Source organism: Malus domestica, chromosome 04 (assembly GCF_042453785.1).
Source record: "Malus domestica chromosome 04, GDT2T_hap1".
NCBI classification, from domain to species: Eukaryota; Viridiplantae; Streptophyta; class Magnoliopsida; order Rosales; family Rosaceae; genus Malus; species Malus domestica.
The window spans coordinates 29682775-29706062 of record NC_091664.1 but is presented as its reverse complement, the minus strand read 5'-3'; the positions used below and the strand labels follow the sequence as shown (position 1 = coordinate 29706062).

The 23288-nt window shown below is 37.0% G+C and overlaps 4 protein-coding genes across 9 annotated transcripts; all 4 read right to left on the bottom strand.

Moving 5' to 3' along the window:
- Nucleotides 1-903: 903 nt before the first annotated feature.
- Nucleotides 904-1959, bottom strand: LOC139195100 (putative FBD-associated F-box protein At5g22720). The gene has a single exon (XM_070820293.1). The coding sequence runs from the start codon at nucleotides 1957-1959 to the stop codon at nucleotides 904-906; it is 1056 nt and encodes a 351-aa protein (XP_070676394.1).
- Nucleotides 1960-2633: 674 nt separating this feature from the next.
- Nucleotides 2634-6451, bottom strand: LOC103434330 (protein tesmin/TSO1-like CXC 2). Of its 2 annotated transcripts, none has more exons than XM_029101550.2 (10): nucleotides 6287-6451; nucleotides 5771-5937; nucleotides 5008-5680; nucleotides 4464-4900; nucleotides 4303-4377; nucleotides 3948-4128; nucleotides 3766-3861; nucleotides 3591-3657; nucleotides 3370-3490; nucleotides 2634-3285 (listed from the first exon to the last, which is right to left on the bottom strand). In XM_029101550.2, exons 1-10 carry the CDS (start codon nucleotides 6347-6349, stop codon nucleotides 2967-2969), a joined length of 2199 nt encoding a protein of 732 aa, XP_028957383.2. In that variant the 5' UTR covers nucleotides 6350-6451; the 3' UTR covers nucleotides 2634-2966. The 2 variants fall into 2 exon arrangements, with proteins under 2 accessions (XP_028957383.2, XP_028957382.2); XM_029101549.2 differs by having other exon boundaries at nucleotides 4464-4912; nucleotides 6287-6450.
- A 1897-nt stretch (nucleotides 6452-8348) lies between these two features.
- On the bottom strand, nucleotides 8349-12158 carry LOC103419495 (protein NDL2-like). 2 transcript variants are annotated; one of them, XM_070820881.1, is made up of 12 exons: nucleotides 12031-12158; nucleotides 11594-11782; nucleotides 11339-11438; nucleotides 10503-10600; nucleotides 10286-10374; nucleotides 9908-9968; nucleotides 9731-9817; nucleotides 9473-9607; nucleotides 9288-9343; nucleotides 8993-9128; nucleotides 8613-8901; nucleotides 8349-8545 (listed from the first exon to the last, which is right to left on the bottom strand). In XM_070820881.1, the coding sequence occupies exons 2-11, from the start codon at nucleotides 11651-11653 to the stop codon at nucleotides 8659-8661; spliced, it is 1065 nt and encodes a 354-aa protein (XP_070676982.1). In that variant the 5' UTR covers nucleotides 11654-11782; nucleotides 12031-12158; the 3' UTR covers nucleotides 8349-8545; nucleotides 8613-8658. The 2 variants fall into 2 exon arrangements, with proteins under 2 accessions (XP_070676982.1, XP_070676981.1); XM_070820880.1 differs by lacking the exon at nucleotides 12031-12158 and having other exon boundaries at nucleotides 8349-8901; nucleotides 11594-11848.
- Nucleotides 12159-15902: 3744 nt separating this feature from the next.
- Nucleotides 15903-19896, bottom strand: LOC103408652 (uncharacterized). Of its 4 annotated transcripts, XR_011579724.1 has the most exons (5): nucleotides 19392-19896; nucleotides 19002-19098; nucleotides 17887-18903; nucleotides 16617-17111; nucleotides 15903-16149 (listed from the first exon to the last, which is right to left on the bottom strand). XR_011579724.1 is itself a non-coding variant. In XM_070820051.1 (4 exons), the coding sequence occupies exon 3, from the start codon at nucleotides 18831-18833 to the stop codon at nucleotides 17934-17936; it is 900 nt and encodes a 299-aa protein (XP_070676152.1). In that variant the 5' UTR covers nucleotides 18834-18903; nucleotides 19002-19098; nucleotides 19392-19896; the 3' UTR covers nucleotides 16132-17111; nucleotides 17887-17933. The 4 variants fall into 4 exon arrangements, 3 of the variants coding, with proteins under 3 accessions (XP_070676152.1, XP_070676155.1, XP_070676154.1); XM_070820051.1 differs by having other exon boundaries at nucleotides 16132-17111; XM_070820054.1 differs by lacking the exons at nucleotides 15903-16149; nucleotides 16617-17111 and adding an exon at nucleotides 17409-17552 and having other exon boundaries at nucleotides 19392-19807.
- Nucleotides 19897-23288: the final 3392 nt, after the last annotated feature.

Below are 23288 nucleotides of genomic sequence, written 5' to 3'. Positions count from 1 at the left end.
AATCGCTTATCATTCATGTTCGCAATCACTTATAACTCAGGCAATTCTCATAAGCGCTTCTGCTAAAAATGCCGTATTAAAATTTTGAATAAAAGTTTAAGTGCTTTCCAAAAAAAAGTATCTGACTCGTGTTTCTTCTAAAAATGCTTCAGAAAATGGATTTTTTTTTTTTAATCCTTTTGACCCTTCCACAAGCAATCTTAACCAGGCCACAAACTAGAGACGTAATTAGCATACCAAGCTTTGGAAACTCACATGCACCGGATCAAATCTGTGGGATGGAGCTGTAAAAAGATGTCGAAGAGTAGCTCCGGTGGGATGCATGACATGGATGAAGCTTGAGGTTTGGTGTGGTGTGGTGTGGTTTTCTAGGGTTTGATCAGGTCTTGAGCGTTGTAGACACAAGCGTACGTGAGAAATTAGGTCATGAGAGTTATAATGCCCTTAAGTTTATGTTTACCATAAAAATTAGGGCAAAAATTAGGTATTTGAGATAGAATAAAATTAAGGGAGTTTTAACGAAACACTTCTGGTACTGTTCACTTTTGACGAAAAACCACATTTTTATCTTCACTTGATACTATTCACTACACATTTTTTTGTCATTTTTCGTTAAAACTAAATTTTTTTTTTTTTTTTGGAATTTTCGTTAGTTTTCCTTAAAATTAAACAACAAGACTTGTGCAATCAGAAACGAAGAAAAATTGAAGAGAGAACTATATTTCAATCCTTATTCCTTATCACCATCCACTTTTATCGTTCCAAAATTTCTCTATGTACTATTGCTTACTCTGTTTAATAGTATTATGTCGACCTTTCTTCCAAAATTTAATGAATGCAATTGAAAACTCGATCGATCAGTGTCCCTCAACCGGAAGTCTCCTGCTTCCTTTTCGGTACTGGTCAAACTAGCTTGGCACTAATGCGTGAAAGTATGTACCTCTGATCATGCAGCTTGCAGTCATACAAACAAGTACATCGGTTTGGAACGTCGAGAGTGGCTTCTTTCACACTTTGGCTGAACTCAGCTACATTAAAAGTTCCTAGGTGTCGAGCGCGGATGTCCATGTAGTTCACTTTGGAGCATCCATACAGGTTCAGCAACTTAAAATCTGCGTAGTCTGAAACAATGGTTATCGATTCAAGGTCTCCTGCACTAGCAGAAATAGTCCTGCAATTGCAATCGATGACTTCCAAAGATTTAAGAGTGGAACTGTATATCGAAATATTCCAGAACATGTCGGTACCAACATCAGAACATGAAACGATCGACAAATTCTCAATGGAAGGGGAAAGGTCTCCGTCTGAAGATGATATGAAGCCTCTGAAAGACGAATATCCGTTGAAGCAGACAGTTTTAAGGGTTACAGTTTTTAAAGACGGAAGCGATACAGGATTGCCATGGCGGTCAATATTTACCGTCACATGCTCTAGTTTTAGGGTGGTTAAAGATTTTGAAGTAAAAAGGGTTTGAGGTAAGGTGTAACCTGCTTTCCCTCCTCCTCCAAGGAGACTAATATCTAACTCTTTGACGCTTCTCTCGAGACCGAACGTCAACCACTTGTCTACGACAGTAGCTTCGTCCTCAAGTAATGAATACCTAACCATTCGAATCCTGAATTTTTCCACGAGCTGCTGCTGCTGCTGCTTGTCTTTCTCGCGAAAACCCACAAACCAACTGAACATGTTGATGAACTTTGCATGTTGACGACCTACGTGGTTGTCATCGTCATTGTTATCATGAAGCGGCTCACCCTCCTCGTCGAAATCTAAATGTATTGCAGGGAGGGCAAACCATGCACTTTGCCATTGCTTGGAAAGAAAGCTCATCAGGACGGAAGATTTAGTGGGAAGGAGACGGAGGATTTCGCGGATGATATCATATTTTAATTGGCGTTCCTCATTTGTTTCCTTACTGTCCGTGGGATTTTGGAGTTTTCTTTTTTTATTTGACGCCATGATTGCTTCTCTGCGATCGATTTTCTTTATGTAGAAGAAGCCATAAGCTGCTGGTCGTGGAAGGATGATAATATAATCAAACCACACCTTGGAGGTAATTAAATGGAATACAATCAAATCAAATTGAAAAGGAAACGTAATCCAACTAGGAAGAGGAAACTCCCTCTTCAAATCTTGAATTCTTATACATGTATACTGTTTGATGTCGACTACATGACGCCCATCTTCTCCTCCTTTATCTGGGCTTGAGATAGGCAGCATAAGATAAACTTACACAGACGGAGTTAATTTAGTGTCATCCATTCATCAATTAAAAAATCAGAAGGCATTTAATTAACAGGACCCCCTCTCCAAAATTACTGAAATCAGTTATCTTTGATAATTAAGGGCATTTCCAATGGAAAACTATAAATTTGAGATGAAAAATCATATTTACATCCCGTTTTATATTTTCGGCAATTGTAAATGAATGTTCCACTCCAATAAGAATGACGCAAATTTGAGATTCCATTTAATTTTCTCTTTGATTAGTGGGATCCATCACCAAAACATGTAAAAAAGAATGTAATTATAGGTTTTTATTTACATCTAATACAAATAATTTACATTTCGCCATTAGAGAATTTTCCGGGGAAAAAAGAAGAAGAGGTCAATTGCAATTGGTGAGCCTAAAATTTGAGGAGAAACACGAAATTACATATAAGAGAAGGAAACGTATTACGAAACTTGAGATCGTTTTAAGAGTAACAATTAACTCTATCATTGTAGTAACATAAAGAATGCAAAAAAGCCACATGGTTGTTGTATCACAACAATGCAGCAAAGAATGCGTTAAACTGGAGTGCTTGACTGAATCTTCTGTAAGTCACCGCTTTCGTGTTGATTCGAGAGTTGGGAATGGCAAATCAATGAGAGATCCTGATCCCTCGCTGTCCGTAAACTACCATTCATTGCATCCTTCTTCCGAATTCATATTTCTTTTCTTTTGACTTGAGTTTCTTCGACTTTTATTGTGGCGGAAGTGACTGCTTTCGTGGTGATTCCAGAGTTGGGAATGGTGGAATGGATCTCAGAACTAACTTCCTGCCACCCCTCCAAGCTGATCCAAACTCACCGCTGCTGTGAGGAGGCGATACCCTCTTTGAGTTTGGAGAGGTTGACTTCAAACCGCTAGGTTGTGAGCAACTGCTAGCCAACGTCTCAAGAGTTACGTCTTCTGGAATTGCCTGAAGATGCTTTTCATGCTGAGAAGATGACAGAACAGAGTGCAGAGAAAATATTTTCGGTCTCCCCTTAGAAGAAGATGTCAGTTGGCCTGGAGGAGGTCTGCAAAACAAATTAACTTTCACATATTTTACAACACATCTCAAAGAAGTTACATACAGTTCAACGAATCAGTGGATCAAAAACCTGCAAATCCCCGGAGGTGCCATTAGGAGATCTTGATCCCTCACTGTTGGTAAACTGACATTCACTGCATCCTTTCTCGGATCTACTGATTCATCTCCTCCAACTTCAGCTTGTTCAGCTTCTATTGAATAAAGAAGAAGAATAAATTATAAGTACCCAAATTGTGGATCCTGTAAGAAACATAAAATGATTTGTTAAATTCCGTATGACTATTTGCTCACCATCTTTCCGACCAAAAGTGTTTTTACACCCTACACATCTGCAGAGGATGCCGCATCCAGCACCGCCCTTGGTAAGAAAATCAAAGGAACCATATGAGTTTGTAGATATATACCAGAAACTTTAATAGATTTACAAGAGCGGTACATTCATACAAAAGAGGCCAAATTCCGGTACCTGAAAGCATTCACAGTACTTTTTCAAGCAACTTGATTTTCTACAATTGCATCCCCTTTTATGCCTAGCTGAAGACGGAGTCGAGTTAGTTTCCTCCTGCATAGGGAAAGTTATGAGTCTAAATGGTTATGATTCATAGGACAATGCAAATGCAATGGATTATCTCAGTTACGAATTCTAACCGCATACTGTGGAATAGCAACGGCTTTTGCAATCACTTTGGGAGCAAATGCAAGTGGGTTGCGGGATTCAATCAGTTTGCGATTCTCTAAAACAATGTTCTCATAAATAGGCTTGTTGAAGCATTCTTGACATGAACAAGGCTCAATACAGTAGAGACCAGCAGCAAAACAGTCGCAATAACTGCGTCAGAGAACACAGGATGTCAAACTAAGAAAAAAGTGGAAACAAATGAACCCAGGCAAAAAAGCAAAAGTTTAAAATTGTAATCGAGTATAAATTTTAAACTTTCTAATTAGTAGATATAATGCATACATGAACTCATAGTTTACGAGATAAAGTATGCAAAAAACTCACAGTTTCAAGCATTTTGATCTCTTACAATTGCAGCGTTTGCAAGCCAAGCTTTCTCCAGCAGGCTGCAACTTAAGCCTGCAAGCTATTAAATGTTAAAACAATCGAATTCAAGGGAGTGGGTCTAAATAATACAAACAGTCATCAGAATTTACGGCGCGTGCCTTTTCTTCTCAGGACTACTATGGTCAGGTTCTTGACCACCTGGTGCACATATTTGGGGTGAAGTTACTGCAACCTGAGCTTTATCTTTACATGATTCATCACGAGAAACCTCACTGGGAGTCAAAGAAGTACTAGATATCTTGGAGTTTGGCAAATTAATCGCTTGACTCTCAGAAGCGTGAACCTCGTGCTTGACAACCGTACTTAAATTACTTTCAATAGTAGTTGCAAGAGCATTCAAGTGCAAACCAATACCAGGTAACCGAGAAGATGAATAATCACAACCTTTTATAGTTTGAACCAACTGCTTTTCGACTGAGGCGACTTCACAACTGGACAGTACTGAGGCTGAAGAATCGCCACAGGCATCTATTGATTTCCTTTTGTACGTTGCTGGCCTTTCAAAATCCAAACAGCGTCTGCGTATTGCGTATGACTGAGAACTAGGCTGAACATGGTCAGACAAGATTGTTTCATTACTATAAAATCGAAAAAGTATGAAACTTAGTTCTACGAAAAATATTGGCCAAACCAGTACATTACCTTGCAGCTAGAATGTATACACTTCGGCGACTTTTCGTCCACAATACCACTTGGATCATTAACATTTAACTTCTCCAATAAAGTTCCAGAATGTATCGCAGAAGCTTCATCTGTTTCCTTAGTTCTCCCAATACCTTCTGGTTGATTACTGACCTTCCCCGATCCGCATTGTTCACCGAAATAGATAGGACCAGCAGATTCCTTGACTTCAATATCATTGTCTCGTAGGATTTTTGACATAAAAGAGATTTCTCCAGGATCTACTGGCTTAGGATCGTGCCCCGCACGATTCTCTTTAATGGTTGTGGAATCAAATTTTAACTGATCATCAGAAATCAACCTAACCAAATCGCCTCCGGCTGCGTCTTTCTTCTGCTCAACTCTGCGAATTCTGCACAATTGCGCTTCCCTCTCAAAAAATGAATGCCTTCCTTTCGAATGTACATCATTGCTATGTGGGCTACCAGAACTATACTTTAAGGTATTTAGAAACTCAACCGGTAGTTCCAAATTCTCAGTTGGTACTGCATCTGAAGAACTTCCGGATGCAAAGCATTCCGGTTGGTCAGTACCTAAATACGATTGCTCAACAGAAACTGGAACTGCATCACTTTTCCTATTTCGGTTTCCACTCTGAAAGGACTCAAGTTTCGGTGAATCAGAGAAGTGGTGCCTGACAACATGAACAAAACATCAAAAACTTACACAAATAAAACTAGTAAAATCAGCAAACCAGTAAGATAAGATATGATTAAAACCTTACCTTCTAAGTACGAATCTGGTTTCGGGGATGGAGAGATTCTGCGGCGAAGCGAAAATAGAAGGAAGAGATGCAAAAGCTAGGGAGTTGAAAGTGTGATGATCATTTCCTGCGGACTTCACCGGCTCAATTGGGGAAAGATTGCTAATGTAGTTGAACACAGGGGAATCCTGCAGAAATCATCAAACAGGAATCAATTCTCACTTCTCAATCTACGGCATCGAAACCGCAATGAACTCGAAAGATTGAGAAAAATCGAAAGGGTTTTGCAGAAACCATCAAAGTTAGTGAAAAATTGCAACAAACCCATTTGTGCGAAGTGGAAAATGAACAATTGGAAGTGAAAAAAATTAAAATTGAATCGAACCCAGATTTTAAAATTCAAAACCCAAATTAAAACCTAAAATTAGCAAATAAATTGAAGAACATGAAAAAACTAAACCCAGCAGAACCCATTTGACCCAGATAAAATTGAAGAACATTCATTAAAAAAACCAAAAAAATTGAAGAAAAATTAACCTCGTAGTTTGCAGGAAGAGGTGTGGTGGGGGTGGTCTGATTGTTCTTCAGAGGAGTGTCCATGGCCGGAGATAAAGCTCCACCGCGTCTCTCTCTAGAACTTTAGACAGAGAGAGAGTGAAAATAATAGAGGTGGGGAGGACGGGGGTGGGCGGCAAGGCGGGAAAGAGGGGTTTTCGTTTTCTGCCTTTTTCCATTTTTGTCCCTGTGTGCGTGGGGACCGCCCTTGACCTTTCCCCTGGTGAGGTCTCGGTTTAGTTAAACGACATGTCGTAAAACGCCCTTTAACAAAATAACAGTTTAAGGCCCAAAAGAAAAATAGCCCAATTAGAAAGTGACCACGGCCCACAATAAACACTATTTTTTCTTTAAAAAAACTAACGAAAAGTTCAAAAAAAAACTTTAGTTTTAATGAAAAATGTAATGAATAATATCAGAAAAAGATAAAAATATAGTATTTCGTTAAAAGTGAACAGTACCGGAAGTGTTTCGTTAAAATTTTTTTTTTCTCCCTTTTTATTATTAACCGAGTTACTAATCTGAAAATTTTCCTTATTTGGGTAGGAAAAATCATAATAATCCAAGCCAAATTAGGAAACCTATTTGTTTTCAAATTCCTAAGTCGAATAGGAATATGATGTTTTCTTTCCTATATAAGGACGTCAATCGGGGTAAGTCGTTTATTAGAAACCAAACCCTACAAGCCAAAACCCTACTAGCTTGCTCTAAGCCGATCGAAGTTCCATCAACTCACCACATTCCCACCATGGAAACCATCCAAATTGTTTTCTTCTCCGGCCACCACCGCGACTTCGACCGTCACCAAGAGACTCACCGTCACCGTGGTCGTGAGGCTCACCACAGCCGTGATGGTGAGTGTGACAGTTGGACTCGCAGTGATCATTACCGTCACCGTGAGACTCATCACCGTCATCGGGACCATTACGACCACCGTGATCATCCGACTGATCGCCATTGCCGGGACTATAATGATCTCCCTGAACTTGAGCGTGGGACTCACCATCACCGGGACGGCCTAGTCACGAAAGTCTTGCGCGTGCCCACAAGACCAAGAAGCAAACGTAGGTACGAATGCCGCATGAAGAGAGAGTCTCTCCGCTCGTATGTCAAAAACCTCGGGCTTGATCCGGCAGAGTTGCAGGAGAAGATTCGGAAGATGAGGGAGGCGAGGGACTACAGCTTCTTGTTGTCGGAAGAATGCAACAATAGTGTCAATGGCGTCCAAGAAAACAATAATGCAAGGCTTTACAGTGCGTTGACAAAATTTCTGAACCAAATTAATCCTCATCAGCTTGGTGCTGCTACATCAAAACTTAGCAAAGTCGAGAGTGACGAGAAGAAGCATGGCGGCAGTCCAAGAAGCTTGCTTGGATTTGTTCCTGATGACGACGACGACGTGCCAAGTTCGAGGAAGAAAGGCTCGAAACGAAGAAGGGAAGGTGGTGAATCTGCTGCCAAGAAACGAAGAACATGCAAGATTGCCGGTCGTGATGATGAACAGTGAATACAGATGTATTAATGTTGTTCCAGACTTGATTAACTACTTTGGGGAATTATTGAATTAATCAAGAATTAAGAGGATTTAGACACGTTTTAATTAGGTGGATTAGAGTGGAAGGAGAAATTAAGAGAGGTTTAATGATTAATTGTTACTTGGTGTGGTGAAGCAGCTTTTTATTCACGTTCTTGTTAATTCTTTTATGCATCCCACTACTTTGTAATTAACTTTCAGATGCAATGATCACATCCTTTTTCTGAAAAATATAAATTTGAGTATTTTTTGCTTTTGTCTGAAAATAAAATTCGTATAATATTTGTAGTATATGATGGGATTTTATAGTGTATTCAAGGTATTCTATATTTACAGATTTTTAACCGTAATTTATTGTTCAACGGTACAAAAACTAAGACTCCATAGTATAAAATATTTCGAAGCACCATGCAAATTTCGTTAACCTGTTGATAATCGCAATAGCATCTCCCTCAAAGCATAAAACTTTCGACAATTTGCCAACAAATAATTTCATGTTATCCATAAAAATTGCAGAAGAATTGTCTTTTCTAAATTTCCATTGCAGGATATGTTGTCAACTTCTTACAAAATTAAAATACAATTAAAAAAAGACGACCCCAAGCTAACCAGGCTCCCAGAATTGCAAAGGTCGAGGAAAATTAAAATACAATTCAAAAGATAAAAATGTATACAAATGAATGGCCCATACAATTCAAAGAATTCTCCTAATACCCCCCCAACCATCTAATTTTTCTCTCATATAGACAAACCTACATTCAAAGAATTTGCTACTATCCAAAGGAAATTATACTGCCATATACATGCATTCACACGCGCATCAAACTTCGATGGCTACCCGTGTCTTGATCGGTTTGAGCTTGATTCCCAGGCTCTCAGGAGAAAGAAGTTCGGGCGCTATGCATGAATTGATTTTTGAGGGGCTGGTGGGATTCGAGTCGTTACTTGATGAGGAAGTAAAATGTGGTTGTCTGTAGTACCCAAAACCCCTGAGGAAGAGTTCGATCGGAGTTATCATTGCGTATGGGTGCTCTTCTGTTACCAGCGAGCCGCATGCCTGAACCTGTCAAGGGCAGCAGACGGTAAGCATTCCTATTGTAAGTATACTGATGGAGGGAAGATAAGTGAAATGTGTTAAACTGCACGGAACCTACCTCAACAAGAGCACAACTTCTTCGGTTCATTCTGGCATTCATATAGACGGATTCAGCATGGAATGGACTTCTTTCACCCACAAAAATAAGAGTCTTACACTGCAAATTCTTCAAGCCCTGGGTAAGGTCGTGCCTCCTGCAAAAACACTTTCAATTACGTCTTTGGATGCATAAAGAAAACATGCCACAAGACTTCAAATGATCTTTACAGCTTTCATCTCGCATTTGGAGAAAATTTAGAATATATGTAAGTTTGTGACAGAACACATGTTTCTGAGTAGTGAGATGATCTTACTCATTAGTTGCTTGAAGGAACCGCAAGACATTCGAACTTTGTCTTTCATCCAATAACTGTATTCGCACATCAAGAAAAGAATCAATAGTGATTCAGTCATGTACATTGCACAATGAGCACTTTGTTGACATCACATCACAAGCACTCTTTACCGAGCAAGCAACAAATTGTTGAAATTTCCTTACCCTTTGGCAAGCTTCTATAACATCTGACTCTCCACCGTGTATGCCAGACCTAAGCTCCTTACTGAAGTAACGCTGCAGTAGGCATTCCTTTACTATATCACACATGCCATAAAAGTATAGCAAGTTCAACAATACCTGCAAATTTAGAGTTCATGAAATCATAAGCAGCATGGTCGATGGGTCAATCTATTTTTACATGGAAAACCTTTACCAGCAAAAGTACATAAACAATATCAACTTAGTAACGGAAATTATAACCTTGTTGTAAATCCATTCAGTCCATGAAGGTACTTTGCAGATAGGAGACACAAGAATTAACCCAAGCACCCGTTCTTGATACTTCATCTGTCAATTGGAATCACAAAAGCCAATAACTAATTCAGAATGTCACATTATACCAAAGGAGCGAAGGAGATGAGAATATCGGTAACTTACTGCAAAGAGTGTAAGGATATAAGCACCAGCTGTTACACCCAAGCACAGCACTTCTTTCAACCTGATTTTTAAGTTCAAAAGAGAAGAAAACAAATGAGCGAAAGAGACCTATGGAGAACTGCGAGTGAAATACATATATATCTCCTCTAGATTATCAGTCAGAATAACATTATAAATACACATATAGCAATGTCTGGCGGAAGACGCATCTCAAATTACAAGATTGTATCTCTCCAATGGTTATTATTGTCAGGTTATGCAAAATGACAAATGCATATGTAGCCAATCGTAATCAGTATGGGATATTAAAGCAAAGGAAGTTTGATTAGCTGGAACCAACAAAATATGAAACAGTAAAATAGGTTATCAATAACTTACCCAAAGAAATCGAGCACTTCGACCACCTGGTCTGCAAGGTCATCCACACTAAGCAAGGGGGCATCTGAAGAAATCACATCAGCTCCCAACTGCAGACACTCTTAAAACAAATGGGGTAGAAAACCGTATTAAAATCACCAAAATGTCAACATTTTTTTTACTCAATTTCGTATATACAATATATTTAAAGCGGAATATATGGGTGCATATAACTGACCTCATGGCCAGGTGCATCGATGTGGTAAATGCAAAAGTTATGAAGCAGCAATGATGCAGCATCCGAGCAAAAGAGGAGGCCTTGGAAACAGGACATGTCTATTCAAAGAGGAGGCCACATAGAAACCACATTAACTTAAGACATATTTGGGATCAAAAATAACAATGAAAAGCAAACTATGTAGCATAAAAGGCCTACAAATTGATTTTTTTTTTTAGAGTTTGGATTGAGCAGAAAGAATACATTCCCTTTGAATCAACCGGTTTTCTTTCTTCTCTTTCGAGGATTAAATAATCAACCGGAACTAAATGGCAATTACACACTAAAAAACCTACAAACCAAATAGCACCCGGACATCCAAAAACTCAACCTTCTCCATACGTTTGGATCAAAATACGGATAAACAGCCATTTCAACTACCCAGAACAAGAACACACTAAATACCCCCAAAACAAATAACACCAGGACATCGAAAAATTCAACCTTTTTCATTCATTTGGATCAAAATAAAGATAATATGGCCGTTTCAACTAATCCAGAAGAAGAACACACTAAAACCCCTTAAGCAAATTACACCCAGACATCAAAAAATGCAACCTTTTTCATTACATTGGCTCAAAATAACTATAAAATCGCCATTTCAACTACCCTGAAGAAAATTCATTAAGCTCCAAAATCAAAATAAATCAAACAACACATCAATACTAGCGTATCTTCAATTCCAATGCAAGAAACACTCTACAACCACCCTCAAAACAATACAGAACTTATCATTAACAATAAGAACAAGAACAGCATTGGCCGAAAATCGAAAGGAACAAGAACAGAAAGCATACAATTGAGAGCAACATCTGGGTATGTTATCAAAGCAGGCTTTCCTTGATCCCCACAAACAAGCACAGAGACCAGGCCTTTGCTTGTTTTCACCACACATTCCTGCAAACCCATAAAATACACCAAACAAAAGAGGATAAAAATCAAAACCCATTAACAAAAACATTAAAATTAGAGAGAGAAACGCAGAAATGGAAAAAGATTATTGCTTTCTTGGTGGGTTTTGTGTTTGATTCCTTGCTTTTTGCTTTGCTTACCTTCCCTCCTAAAGGTATCATATCAATGTCAATGGAGACCGAGTCACTCGAATCGCCCATGACTCAGTTACCAGCTTCTCTGATTCTTCTTTCTTCAACACCAGAACGATGAAAAAAAAAACTGCTTTTTTCCGCAGCTGCTTCTTCTGCTGCTGCTTCTTGTTCTTCTTCTTTCTCTCTGTTTTATTTCTGAATTATGAAATTACCCTCCAAGTAGTAAATTTCCTATTGTCCCGTAATGACGATTTTCGCCTCCGGTCTATAATTTTGATTGGAGAAATTTTATTTCAAACCATATTGTTTACCATCAAGTACTTAACAATAAATTTATATCTAAAACTTTATATGATATTTTTTTTTTACTTATTCGATAGTTATCATCAACTACAAGATGAAATTAACAATAAAATTAGAATTCAATTCATTAATAAACTCACGTCCAATAGAGTGCAGTGGGTCTCCAAAAGAGGGAACAACTTGTTTGACATGATCACGCAAGGCGATTTGGGATTTTATCAAAAGCGTGCTTGTACGTGGCAAAAGCAAAGTGTTATGGTGTTGCCATATTCCTATAGACTAAAACGATAAATTTATATGAATGTACAGATAAATTTGCATATTGAATTAGATTTAGGTTTTGGCTTTTGGGTTGCGCTCGTGGAGAAATTTTTAGTTGTGACAGAAACACAAATGATACATCAAGTGTTTTTATGTAAGTGGTAAAAAATTTTAATTTTTAAGTTATCAACATTTAACATATATATTACACTATTTATATATGAACACATGGTGTACCGCCTCGTATGATGGTTACACTGAAAAATCTCTCGTGCTTGTGCAAGTGACCGTTGGAATGTCAGGGTTATTACGTAATTTCACCGGAAGCATATTACAGCTATCTGACACCTGGACGCCGCAGGAAATGAATAATCCTGACTAGTCTATCAACGCGTGCCAGCTCATGACCGGGCCCATGCTTAGTTGCCTCCTTTCCCTTTTTTTTTTTCTTTTTCCACTTTTGATTTTTATTGATTTTGTAAATGGATAAAGCTACCAAACTTTGCGGCCATGTCTTGCTTTGTTTAATATTTGTAGCAATAATCTATAGAATAAACCAGTGTTTCTGTCAAATGGTAACTTTATCGACTTAAGGTTATTTTGAAAGTGTTTTTAAAATGATTGAAAACGATTTCGTTGAAAGTGATTTGAGTTTTAAAAGCACCTAAAGTGCTTTTTACAATAAATACTAATTGTGTGCCTTCTTGCAATAAACATTTCAAATACTTTTTCAAGATTAACTGTCATTTTTACTAAAGATTGGTTCGAAAGTTCTCTCATAAAAAAAACTCTCAATCATTTTAAAAACACTTTTAAACGAACCCTTAATTGAAATACAATCCCATTTTTAATGGCTGAGATAACTTATATAATTTAGCATGATCACGTGTCTTGCTCTCACAAAACATCACTCTCATTTGATAGTATCAGACAGTCAAATCAAGCGTATTATATAACGGCTCTCACAAAACACTCAATTGTATTTTGGTGATCCCACCCGACTCAATTAATTCAACCTTGTTTTTAAGAGTTGTTAAACTTATGGCAACTACATCAGATATTTGCTCGAAGTTAATATGGTTGAACGGAACGATATATACTTGTAATGAGTTTGACCTATTCTAAAATATCGGATTTGTTGTAGATATATGTTTCTAATGTATAAAACAAAGTTTTAAGTACTATTACGTCATTTATCCAAAAAAATATTATTGATTTATAGGGTCGGTTCATGGGTGATTCCAAACATATTATTTGGTGTAATTTTATAAGAGCAAATACATACAAAAAAAATAAGGATTTAATAAAGTCGATGAGGTATAGACGAATCAGCACTAATGCCGTCTTGTGCTGTACATCATTGCAAGAACTCTTTTTTTATAAGATTCTAAGGTGGGATGGAAACTGAGATCTTCTCCATATCTCACACTACGGAGTTTAGGGACTCAACAATTCGGAGGTTCAAGAGAGATAATGGGTGTTGGAGGTAAATTGTTTGTAAGGTTGGAATAAGTTGATAGGGGCCGTTGAATTTGAATTGAAGGATCTGAATTATTTAGTTCATAGGTTCTGGAGTGTGAGATCCGAAGAGAATCTTAATATGTGGGATGGGAGGAGGAGCATGTCACATGATCACATGATTGATGGGTCACTCGGGACCCCATTAGACGTTAATCACGGCCAACCTTCACTAACAATTAAACTCAACTTTTTGACCTGAAATTCTGAAAAGTTGAAGACTTTTTGGAAAAAAATTGGTATGGAACCTATTGTCATGTTATTCATCACGCTTGTGGTGTTTGCAAAGATTTTATAGCTTGTTCGGGATTTGTATACGTAGAAAGTTCTCATGTTCACAATCTGTTATTGAATTTTCATGTCATAAGTTGTTAAAAACGTTTTTAGTTGTCGTAAAGCATTATAGCCTTCTAGAAGTTTAGATAAGCACAACAATTACGACTATCAACCGTTGACACATTGCATAATTTATATATATAGTAACGGCTGCTATTCACTCACGTACATTAATACCGACAATGTTCCTAAAATCTCTGCCAAAGCTTAAGACTTAGGAACCTCTCGTTGTTACAAGTTAAAAAGAGTGTTCTATAATTGAAAAACATATGCTTATATGTCTACATCTCTCATTATAAAACTTGTAAACCTGACGACAAATGTTGTCACATCGATGTGTAATTTGAATTAAGACAAGATTTTTAGGAAATAAATTTAGCCACACAAAGCCAACTACATTTTGTGTATTTAAAACTAACATTATTGTCACATAATATTACGGTTTAGTGGTATTCCTCTTCAATTCTAAATGAGAGGTTTTATGTTCGATTTTTACTAAAGACAAATACGAACCGAATTAATATGGCTAGCCCATGATTGAGCTTTACCGCAATGTCAAAATACAATATACATATGCATCCTAGACTCCTAGCACATATTCCATCACACCAATCCTCCTCTCTTCAACAACTAACAATTTAATCATCTAACGATATTATTTTTAACAAAAACTAGCATTATTGCTAATAAATCTGATAAGACGGGAGTGATTAGTGGAGTTTTGTGTTAATTTACTGAAATCAAGTCAAGTTATTTAATAAAAAAATCCAAGTTAAGCAAGTACACACGCATGGCAGAGTAAGGGACATCACACTCACGCGGATTTGTCGGCAAGGTAGACAACGCGCCCGTGGACTATGAATGCACATGCGTTTTTTTGAATTTTTTTTTTTTCAGTTATATTTTGGACATTATCAATAATTGAGTGGGTACGGAAATTCGGTGGCAAACAGTCGAAAAGCTGTTGCTTTCTTAATCCTGCTAGAGAATGCTCTGGCAGTTTGGCAAGACAATCATGTCCCTTTCCCTCTTTGTTTTGATTTTTTTTTGTTTTTTTTACTATTTTCTTGGTAATTAAGGGTTACGAGTTTGTGAATATTTTACAGTGTTTTGGAATATTTTATACTCTGTTTGAGTTTCATGTAAATTTGGTACGTGGGAAAATCTTTGATTCGAATCAGGTTTATGCTCATCACTCAGTTTTTAGGGCTAGGGCAAGCAATCCAAGTCGAACCAATCTTTAAGGTTTGCTTTTACATGAAGTATTTCAGCTTTGAAGTATTTTTTTGAACAAACGATATTATCTACACTAAGAGGGAGGTGGTAGGCTTAGCCTCACAATGGGCTAACAATAATGTGGTTCAAATTCGCATTTGACGAGAATCGAACCTAAGACCTTTTACTTACAAATAAAGAGGAATATCACTAAACCGTAGTACTAAGTGGCAACTCAAAGTGTTTTTAGAATTTAGTGAACAAAATTTGGGTTTGATAAGTCCAAATTGAACCAGCCCTGAGACCGGTTTTGGCACGCTCTTACAAAGAAACTATTCACTTGATCAAGATGCACAATGAGAATCTCACCAATACAATTTATAAGTCAGAAACATTTTTAGTTATCTCTGTCAAACGCTAACCAAACATTTTTTAATTATCCAGAAGCGTTTTTAAGTAGCAACACTAACCCAACTAAAGAGATTAGATGTTGATGTGACCATATATATAACCACTAGTCTTGCAAACTTGGGCGTGGACAAATTGGCTATGAACGGTGCCTTCAAAAGTCCAAATCTCCGTCTATGTAGTTTAGAATTAAAAGGAAAACTAATAAAAAAAAATTGAAAACTTTAACGATAATGACAAAATAAAGGGTAAAATGAATAGTACAATGATTGACTTTTTAGTGTAAAAATATGGTTTTTTGTTAAAGTGAAAAGTACCGAGAGCTTTTCGTTAAAGTTCTCTAGATTAAAATACAAGTCGACATAAACATTCAAATATTCAACTTTTTCTAAGTGGACCATCGCATTGCCAACAAAACCCTAATTTTAGGTACATACACCAAATATTTAAACTCCTCCACCTAATGCAGTTAAAACCACAAGGACATCAGTACAAGGAGAACCTTGATCAATTAGGGTCACCTGCAATCATTTAAAACTTTAACCAGCAAATACTTCAACTCAACATTTTTCTCCAGGCAAACACTTGGAATAAATACATTCATCATATGTTTTGAATATCTTGACCAACTACGAATTTTTCGCAAGCTAATGTCTGAAGGAACAGAACCAGGCCTGACTCGAGTGTGCTAAGAACACGACCAAGATCAGAAAATATCTCCCGGAAATAGCTTAATTCCGTCGCTAACCCTAAACCGCAGCTAAGGTTCAACCTGCCCGAAATATTTGTGGCCAGGTTCGTGCCTATGACAGAATCACAGCTGCAACATTCAACTACGGACATGAACTACAAGGTTCAACAAGCGTGAAGGGCATAGGGGCCTTCTCCAACATGAACAAATCACTCTTTGAATGCTAAGTAAGGAGATGAGGAAGAATTCATGCACCAAAAACCAAAGGAATAGAGAGAGGAGATTTCACAAACTCACAGTGGAAAGTTTTCATTTGATGTTTGAGCTCCGATGCAACGAAGCATAATGTGTTCCATAGGCTGGCTGGACCGGTGATTCTACGGAGAAATATTGTTGTAGGCTTGGAGCCAACCTCTGGCTGTGGAACAAAACATTTCAAGGCTCCAAGAAATAGACCAGTTGTGGGTTGTCCCTTTTTTGATCAACCACAAACTGATGCCTAGCACTTACTTTACATCAGACTTTCCAGTTTTCATCCCAAATAGAAGCCAGAAAGGAGTTGGGCAGGGTACTTCGGTCATGCTCCCATCCCTTCGTGTTCTTTCGAATATGTACATCTTTACCTTCTACATCGTCCTATCCACCTTAAAGCTAGCAACTGTACAACTTTCCTGACCAAAGATTCTTGTTGCTTCTCTGTTTCCTTCTAGAGTATGTGAGATCTCGACTCTTTGAACCGTTCTAAGAGAAAAGCTTTCCTAGCACAAGCTACCCGAAAGCTATAATCTGGACCTTGACAAGCAAAAGCAGTAGACCTCCATCAATTGCTTAATCTCACTCAAAAGCCTCAACAACATCAGTTACATAGTTATACAAACATCATTCAAGTACCGTACTACTTCAGGCTTTTAGTCTGGCTATATTTCAGTGATGATCAACATCTAAATGCAAGAATGTAAATAAAATGTACAAATTTCTGGGTCTGAACCGCTTCATACTTGTCTAAGTATTCATACAGCAATACCCACAACACAATCAGCAGCAAAAAATGGTCCCTAATACAAGTGGAGTTAAGCCAATTCAAAGAACTGTAATATAAAAGAAATCAGATTTATGGCTATTTAACAAGAAGAATAGGACGTGGCCTAGTCCGTTAGGCGTTAGCATTCCAACTTTGGAAAAGAACATCACTACAGCTACTTCCAACTTTGGAAAAGAACATCACTCCAGCTACTGCAAACATGGTCAAATAAGAAGCTTAACGATTTGCTGAGTAAAAGTGAATTAATTTCAACATTTGCACATTGATGATTTCGACATAGAATTCTCAGTAGGCAAAAAGAAAAAAAAAACCTAGGATCAAATTAACGCTGAATGGAGGATATACAACCAGTATAAACAAAATTGTCTCTGATCTATTTGGATTGCTCAAGCTACTCATGAAGATAAACCAAAAAGAGAAAAATAGGCTGAGAAAAAAAAAAACAAATGATTATATAACAAATGATCATATATAATCATCTTTTTGCAGTAATTCAATCACATGGCTGAGAAAATCATCACTCACTAGAGGTTTTCTGTTAGCAATCAATGGAGAACTTCTTCTGACTTCCTCTATTCATTCTTCCAAGCATACAAAATCAGCGAGAATCCTAGACCTTGTGACTTACTATCTGAGAATCTCTGTGAAAATGACCACTGCAACGTGCTTGGATCAGAGGCTGGTTGACTAGCCCACAGCTTCTCGGCTGAGAGGCATGTCTTGAACATAAAAACAGCATTTCCAGGTGATGTACCAAAGAGCCAATTGTGAACATCCCAGAAAACTTCAACAGCAAGCCCATCAACCAAGATGGTATGGTTCCCTCGGAACTTCCACCGAAGTCTCTTTACCTGCATCACAGGCTTGCTGTCAACGCGCACCAGGAGGCATGGATCATTGACCCCGACAGTGTCACACTCAATTACAAGATCATGAACTTGACCATTATTGCAAAACTGAGCCTTTGTAGCGAAGCCCCTCTTACCAAAAATATGCTCTCTCTTAGCAACGCAAACGGCACTCGAAGGCACAGGGGTGACACTAGTTTTTTTGAAAGCTTCTTTTCTCATGTCTCCAAGAAGGAGAAGCATTTGCCTGTCCACCACAACTCCCACATAATATCCCTCCAAAGGTTCAGGGCCTGATCCGAATTTTGCCGATGAAAGGTCCCAATATATATCGATTTTACTCGAATAAGCTTCTAAACTCTTGGACCCTCTTCTCTTGGAGAACAACCAGGGTTTAATATCAACCTTACAAAGACACTGACTTGATGAATCATCTATCCCAACACTAAGGCCTTGACCCATCAAATTCCTACTCCAAGTCACAGTAATCAAGCAAGACTGGCCTCGTAACCGGCATTGATACACACAAGTAACCAAATTCTGGGCAGTCCTACTACTATTTGATGATGAAGAATCAGCAACCTGAACCCCATTTTCACCAAAACAAGATGGGAAATCTCTCATTTTTCAAACCAAGTACCTCAATTCACTTTTCCAAACTTTCTTTGGGGAATTTAAACACACAATTGGTGACCTTACACAAAAAACAAAACAAAATCCACAGAACCACTCAGAAATGATAAACAACAGCAAAAAGATAAGCAAAACAACAAGAAGAAGCAGAGAAATTACCTCAAATTGATCAGAGACAAAAACCCAACTCAGAAATGCTTCAAAATCTGATTATCCAGCCTTGATTTGATCTGGGTTGCTGGTTCTTGATGCATTACTGCACAAAACCCATTAATCTAAAACTTAAAGGAACCAGCTTTGAAAATGTGGGCTGTAAAATAAAATCCCAGAGAGAGAGAAGCAGAAGACAAAAAGTAAACTTGTTTGAATTGTTTCACTATCAACAGGAAGACCTCCGCAGAAACAAATAACACTATTTATAAATAAAAATTAAACCTTTACCACAAAGAAACAAATTAAAAATTACCCACTACAGAGAATATGAAGAAAAAACAGTAAAGCTGATGCACAGAGAGGAGAGAGAGTGAGAAATGTTAGAAAAATATATACCTCAAAGATGTTGACAGCTGCTTGTGTAATCTAATGAAGGCTATATAGCAACTGGGTTTTGCTGGAAAGGTTGGTTTTTGAAAGAATCTCTCTCTCTCTCTTTCTCTCTCTCTCTCTCTCTCTCTCTCTCTCTCTCTCTCTCTCTACTCTATCATGCTTTCTCTCTCTAGACGTGTGCTTTAGCTGAGATGCTCACATGAAACATAGAGAGAGAAGCAGAAGCCCCAAAAACTGAAACCCAATTGGGAATTTTTCTCAGAGTTTTTGGGAAGAGACAGATTTACAAATTTGTTTGGTGATGCATGTTGCAGGAGCGTTCAGAGGTGGGATTTTAAAACCTCCACTTTCATGGAAATTAAGGCATAAAAAACGGAAAAATAAAAGAAGGAAAAAAAATAAAGCTTTATCTTTTGCTCTCTAATTTTTGCATGTTATTTAAAGGGGGAGAAGAATGAGAGAGTAAAACAACAGCTTTGGAGGAAGAGGGCCCCACTCACCGGCCTTTGTGAAGTGCAAGCACGATTATGTTTCATATTAATTGGTTTTTAAGAAACAATAATTACGTCCATTGCACACAATTTTTAAAAATAATGCTTCTGGGCTCGTGTTGCTTGATGCATTTCTGTTCATATGCGTTACTACTGAGATTGCTTGTTAAGAAACACGTTGAAATTACTATCAAACTTCAAGAGTTTTTTTTTGGAAAAGCACCTCAACCTGTTGGCATGCACTTATCTGTGAAACACTTACATGACCTATAGATGGTTTTAATGTTGTTTTGTTTGTCCAACGTTATTAGAAAAATCTCTTAATGTCGAGAAACATTTAACCATTTTAAAAATAATTTCAAACATACAAATTTAATTATCAATTTGATTAAAAATCGTTTACTTATCTATATGTACGTATTAAATGAATTGACGGTTTTTTTTCTGCGTCTTTTACGTTCTTTAACTCATAAATTACAAAGTTTTTCTTTTCTTTTTTTTTTCTCAAAATAGTAGACTTGCTATCAAAACCTTGGTCGCCGGCCATCCATGGATAGCCCGCAAAATCCCTCACTACCCATCTATACGACAGATTTTTTAGTGTGTCAAAAATACGGTTTGATAAGTTAAATATCATAATACAAGTGATTTGATACTCATACTAATTCCAACCGTCTGTATAATACATTTAGTGTACTAGACCATGACTGTAAGATCCCACATCGTACAAGGGTGAGGATGATGTAAGCCTTATATGTATATTCTCATCTCTACCTAGCACGAGACATTTTGGGAGCTTACTGGTTTCGGATTCCATCGGAACTCCGAAGTTAAGCGAGTTCACCCGAGAGCAATCCCATAATGGGTAATCCACTGAAAAATTCTCGTGTGAGTTCCCAGAAACAAAACCGTGAGGGCGTGGTCGGGGCTCAAAGTAGACATTATCGTGCTACGGTGGAGTCGAGCCAGGGATGTAGTGGGGGCTCAGGCTGGGATGTGACAATGACTGCTTGTATAATGCACTTAGTGTAACTTGTCGTGTTTCTGAAACACTAAAATATTTCTTCATCCATACCCCAACCTCTGCTTTCGTCGTTTTCCAACACCACATGACTAAAACTCACACGTAAAAAAGATATGAGTTTCAGTCTCTTCATCCATGCCACAGATACCACAAACGTTCTCGACACTCATATGTCGCCGGTGCAAATTATGACGCAACGCCAGGGGGCTATCACCAACGGCTTCATTCAAATTTTGTCGTCGAAAGGGTTGATGTCCTAAAGATTATTTAATTTGATTGAAAATGGTTTAGTCATTCGTATTTATCAAATATAGGTGGACAAATATGTACACTTCGACAGTGCAGTCGCTGTGCAAAAAAGACTTTGATCTCGGTCAGGAGGACACGATTTTAAGGACTACCCTTTGTCCTTGTCACTGATTAATAATTGATAACCCATATTCTCTTTCTCTCCCTAGAAATCCTCATCCTTTATCTCTCTAAAAATCTTCAGCCTCTCTCTCTCTCTAAAAATGTTTAGAATCTCAACATCTGTATGAGTTGGTATAGTGGGAGTGGGAGGGATTTGATTCTGAAAAAGAGTAGTTGGACAAGTGTTGTAGGCAACCTGGCACAAGGAAACACTTAAAAATTAAAGAAAAATGAATGAAAATGATTTGAAAACTTTAAGTTTTAACGATAATAATAAAATAAATAGTACCATGATCGAATTTTTAGTATAAAATTTTATTTTTTCGTTAAATTGAAGAGTATCGTAGACTTTTTATTAAAACTCTCAGAAATTAAATCTCTTATTTTGCAAGTGATATTTAATTAAATAATTCCAGAGGGAAGGGGCTCATTTCAAAGCAAATATCACCTAGTGAGTTACACGCGCTAGATTTAAAAAAAAAAAAACAAATCAATAGCTTCCTTGATGAAAAAGAATTCAACGAGAGCAGCTCTAAAGAAAGTGTGAAAAAAGACAGCTTCAGTATTTTTTTAATAGATATGTCAATTTTTAGATGACATGATGTGGATTGAAATCAAATGTAGTTGCTATTTAACAGCAATTTCAAATCTATTTTTAATGATTAATAAATAATTTTTTATTATTTTTATTTTTATCTTTTGTTCTAAAAATACTTACTACAAATAAAAGAAAAACAAATATACATTATTTAATAATTAAAATTTAACATATCAGGTTGATATTAAAATTTAAAAAAAAATCAATATGCCACAAAAGCCTTCAAATTTAAAATTTATGCTTAAAATTTGACATTTTTTTATTATTAAATATATAAAATTTAAAGTATATAATTAGATTTTAAGAGTGCAATAACAATTTTATGTATTAATACTAAGGAAAATTAATGAAAATGACTTGAAAACTTTGAGTTTTAACGATAAAGACAAAATAAAAGGTAAAGTAAATAGTACCATGATTGAATTTTTAGTATAAAAATATGATTTTTCGTTGAAATAAACAATACTATAAGTTTTTTGTTAAAATTCCTTTGCTACTAACCTTAAATGTGAGTTTCGAAAGTGCATACCACGTGCTTGGCTCTGCGAGTGGGGGAATATGGACAGCAAAAATTATGAGTAAGATTTGTCAATACGTACTTTATGGGGATATATAAAGACGTGGCCTTCACGTGTACTTGTCTATAGTTTTGTTAAATCAACCCCAAATTATTTGATTATCTTGTTCGTTGCTCTTGTACTTATTGGGCCTTACCAAGCCCAATTTAGATTTTTTATGTTTTCAAATTTTTTCTTCTTATTCAAGCGATAATTTACATTAACTTATGAAAAACACACTATTTTAGTCAATTCGGCTATACTCTGATATACTTTATTCCTTTTAAAATTTTATATGGAGAACTTTTTTTTTTTGGGGTTCACTTTATAAGGATGGACAGCGAAGAGATTTTCTAATGTGTCCAGATTAATGGCACATACCACATACATCTTATGTCATCATATAAGTGAAGGGGCACTTGAAAAAAAAAAAAAATTCCTCCACTTACATAACAACATATAACATACCACCTTATATAGTTATATTCTGAGTACATTAAAAAATCTCTTTAGAAAGGGAAGTTGTTAATTAGGGCAAAATAAGCATGGCCTTTGGGTAGGACCGTATGAGTTGATTGAGGAGGGTGCATGGATATGTGGGGTTTACAAGATATTGTACTTAAAAAAAAGAAGGATAAGAGACAAGCAAGCCATAAAAGTTTTGGAGAAAAGCAACCCATGCAAGATTATTACCCATTTTTGTTGTTGTTGGGATTAGTCTTTTGGTCTGCCTCTTTAATCCTTAATATACCAATAAGAGTCCTTTTCTTTTTTGTATAACGATATTGGGGTGAAGATTCGATTAAACCACACAATAGT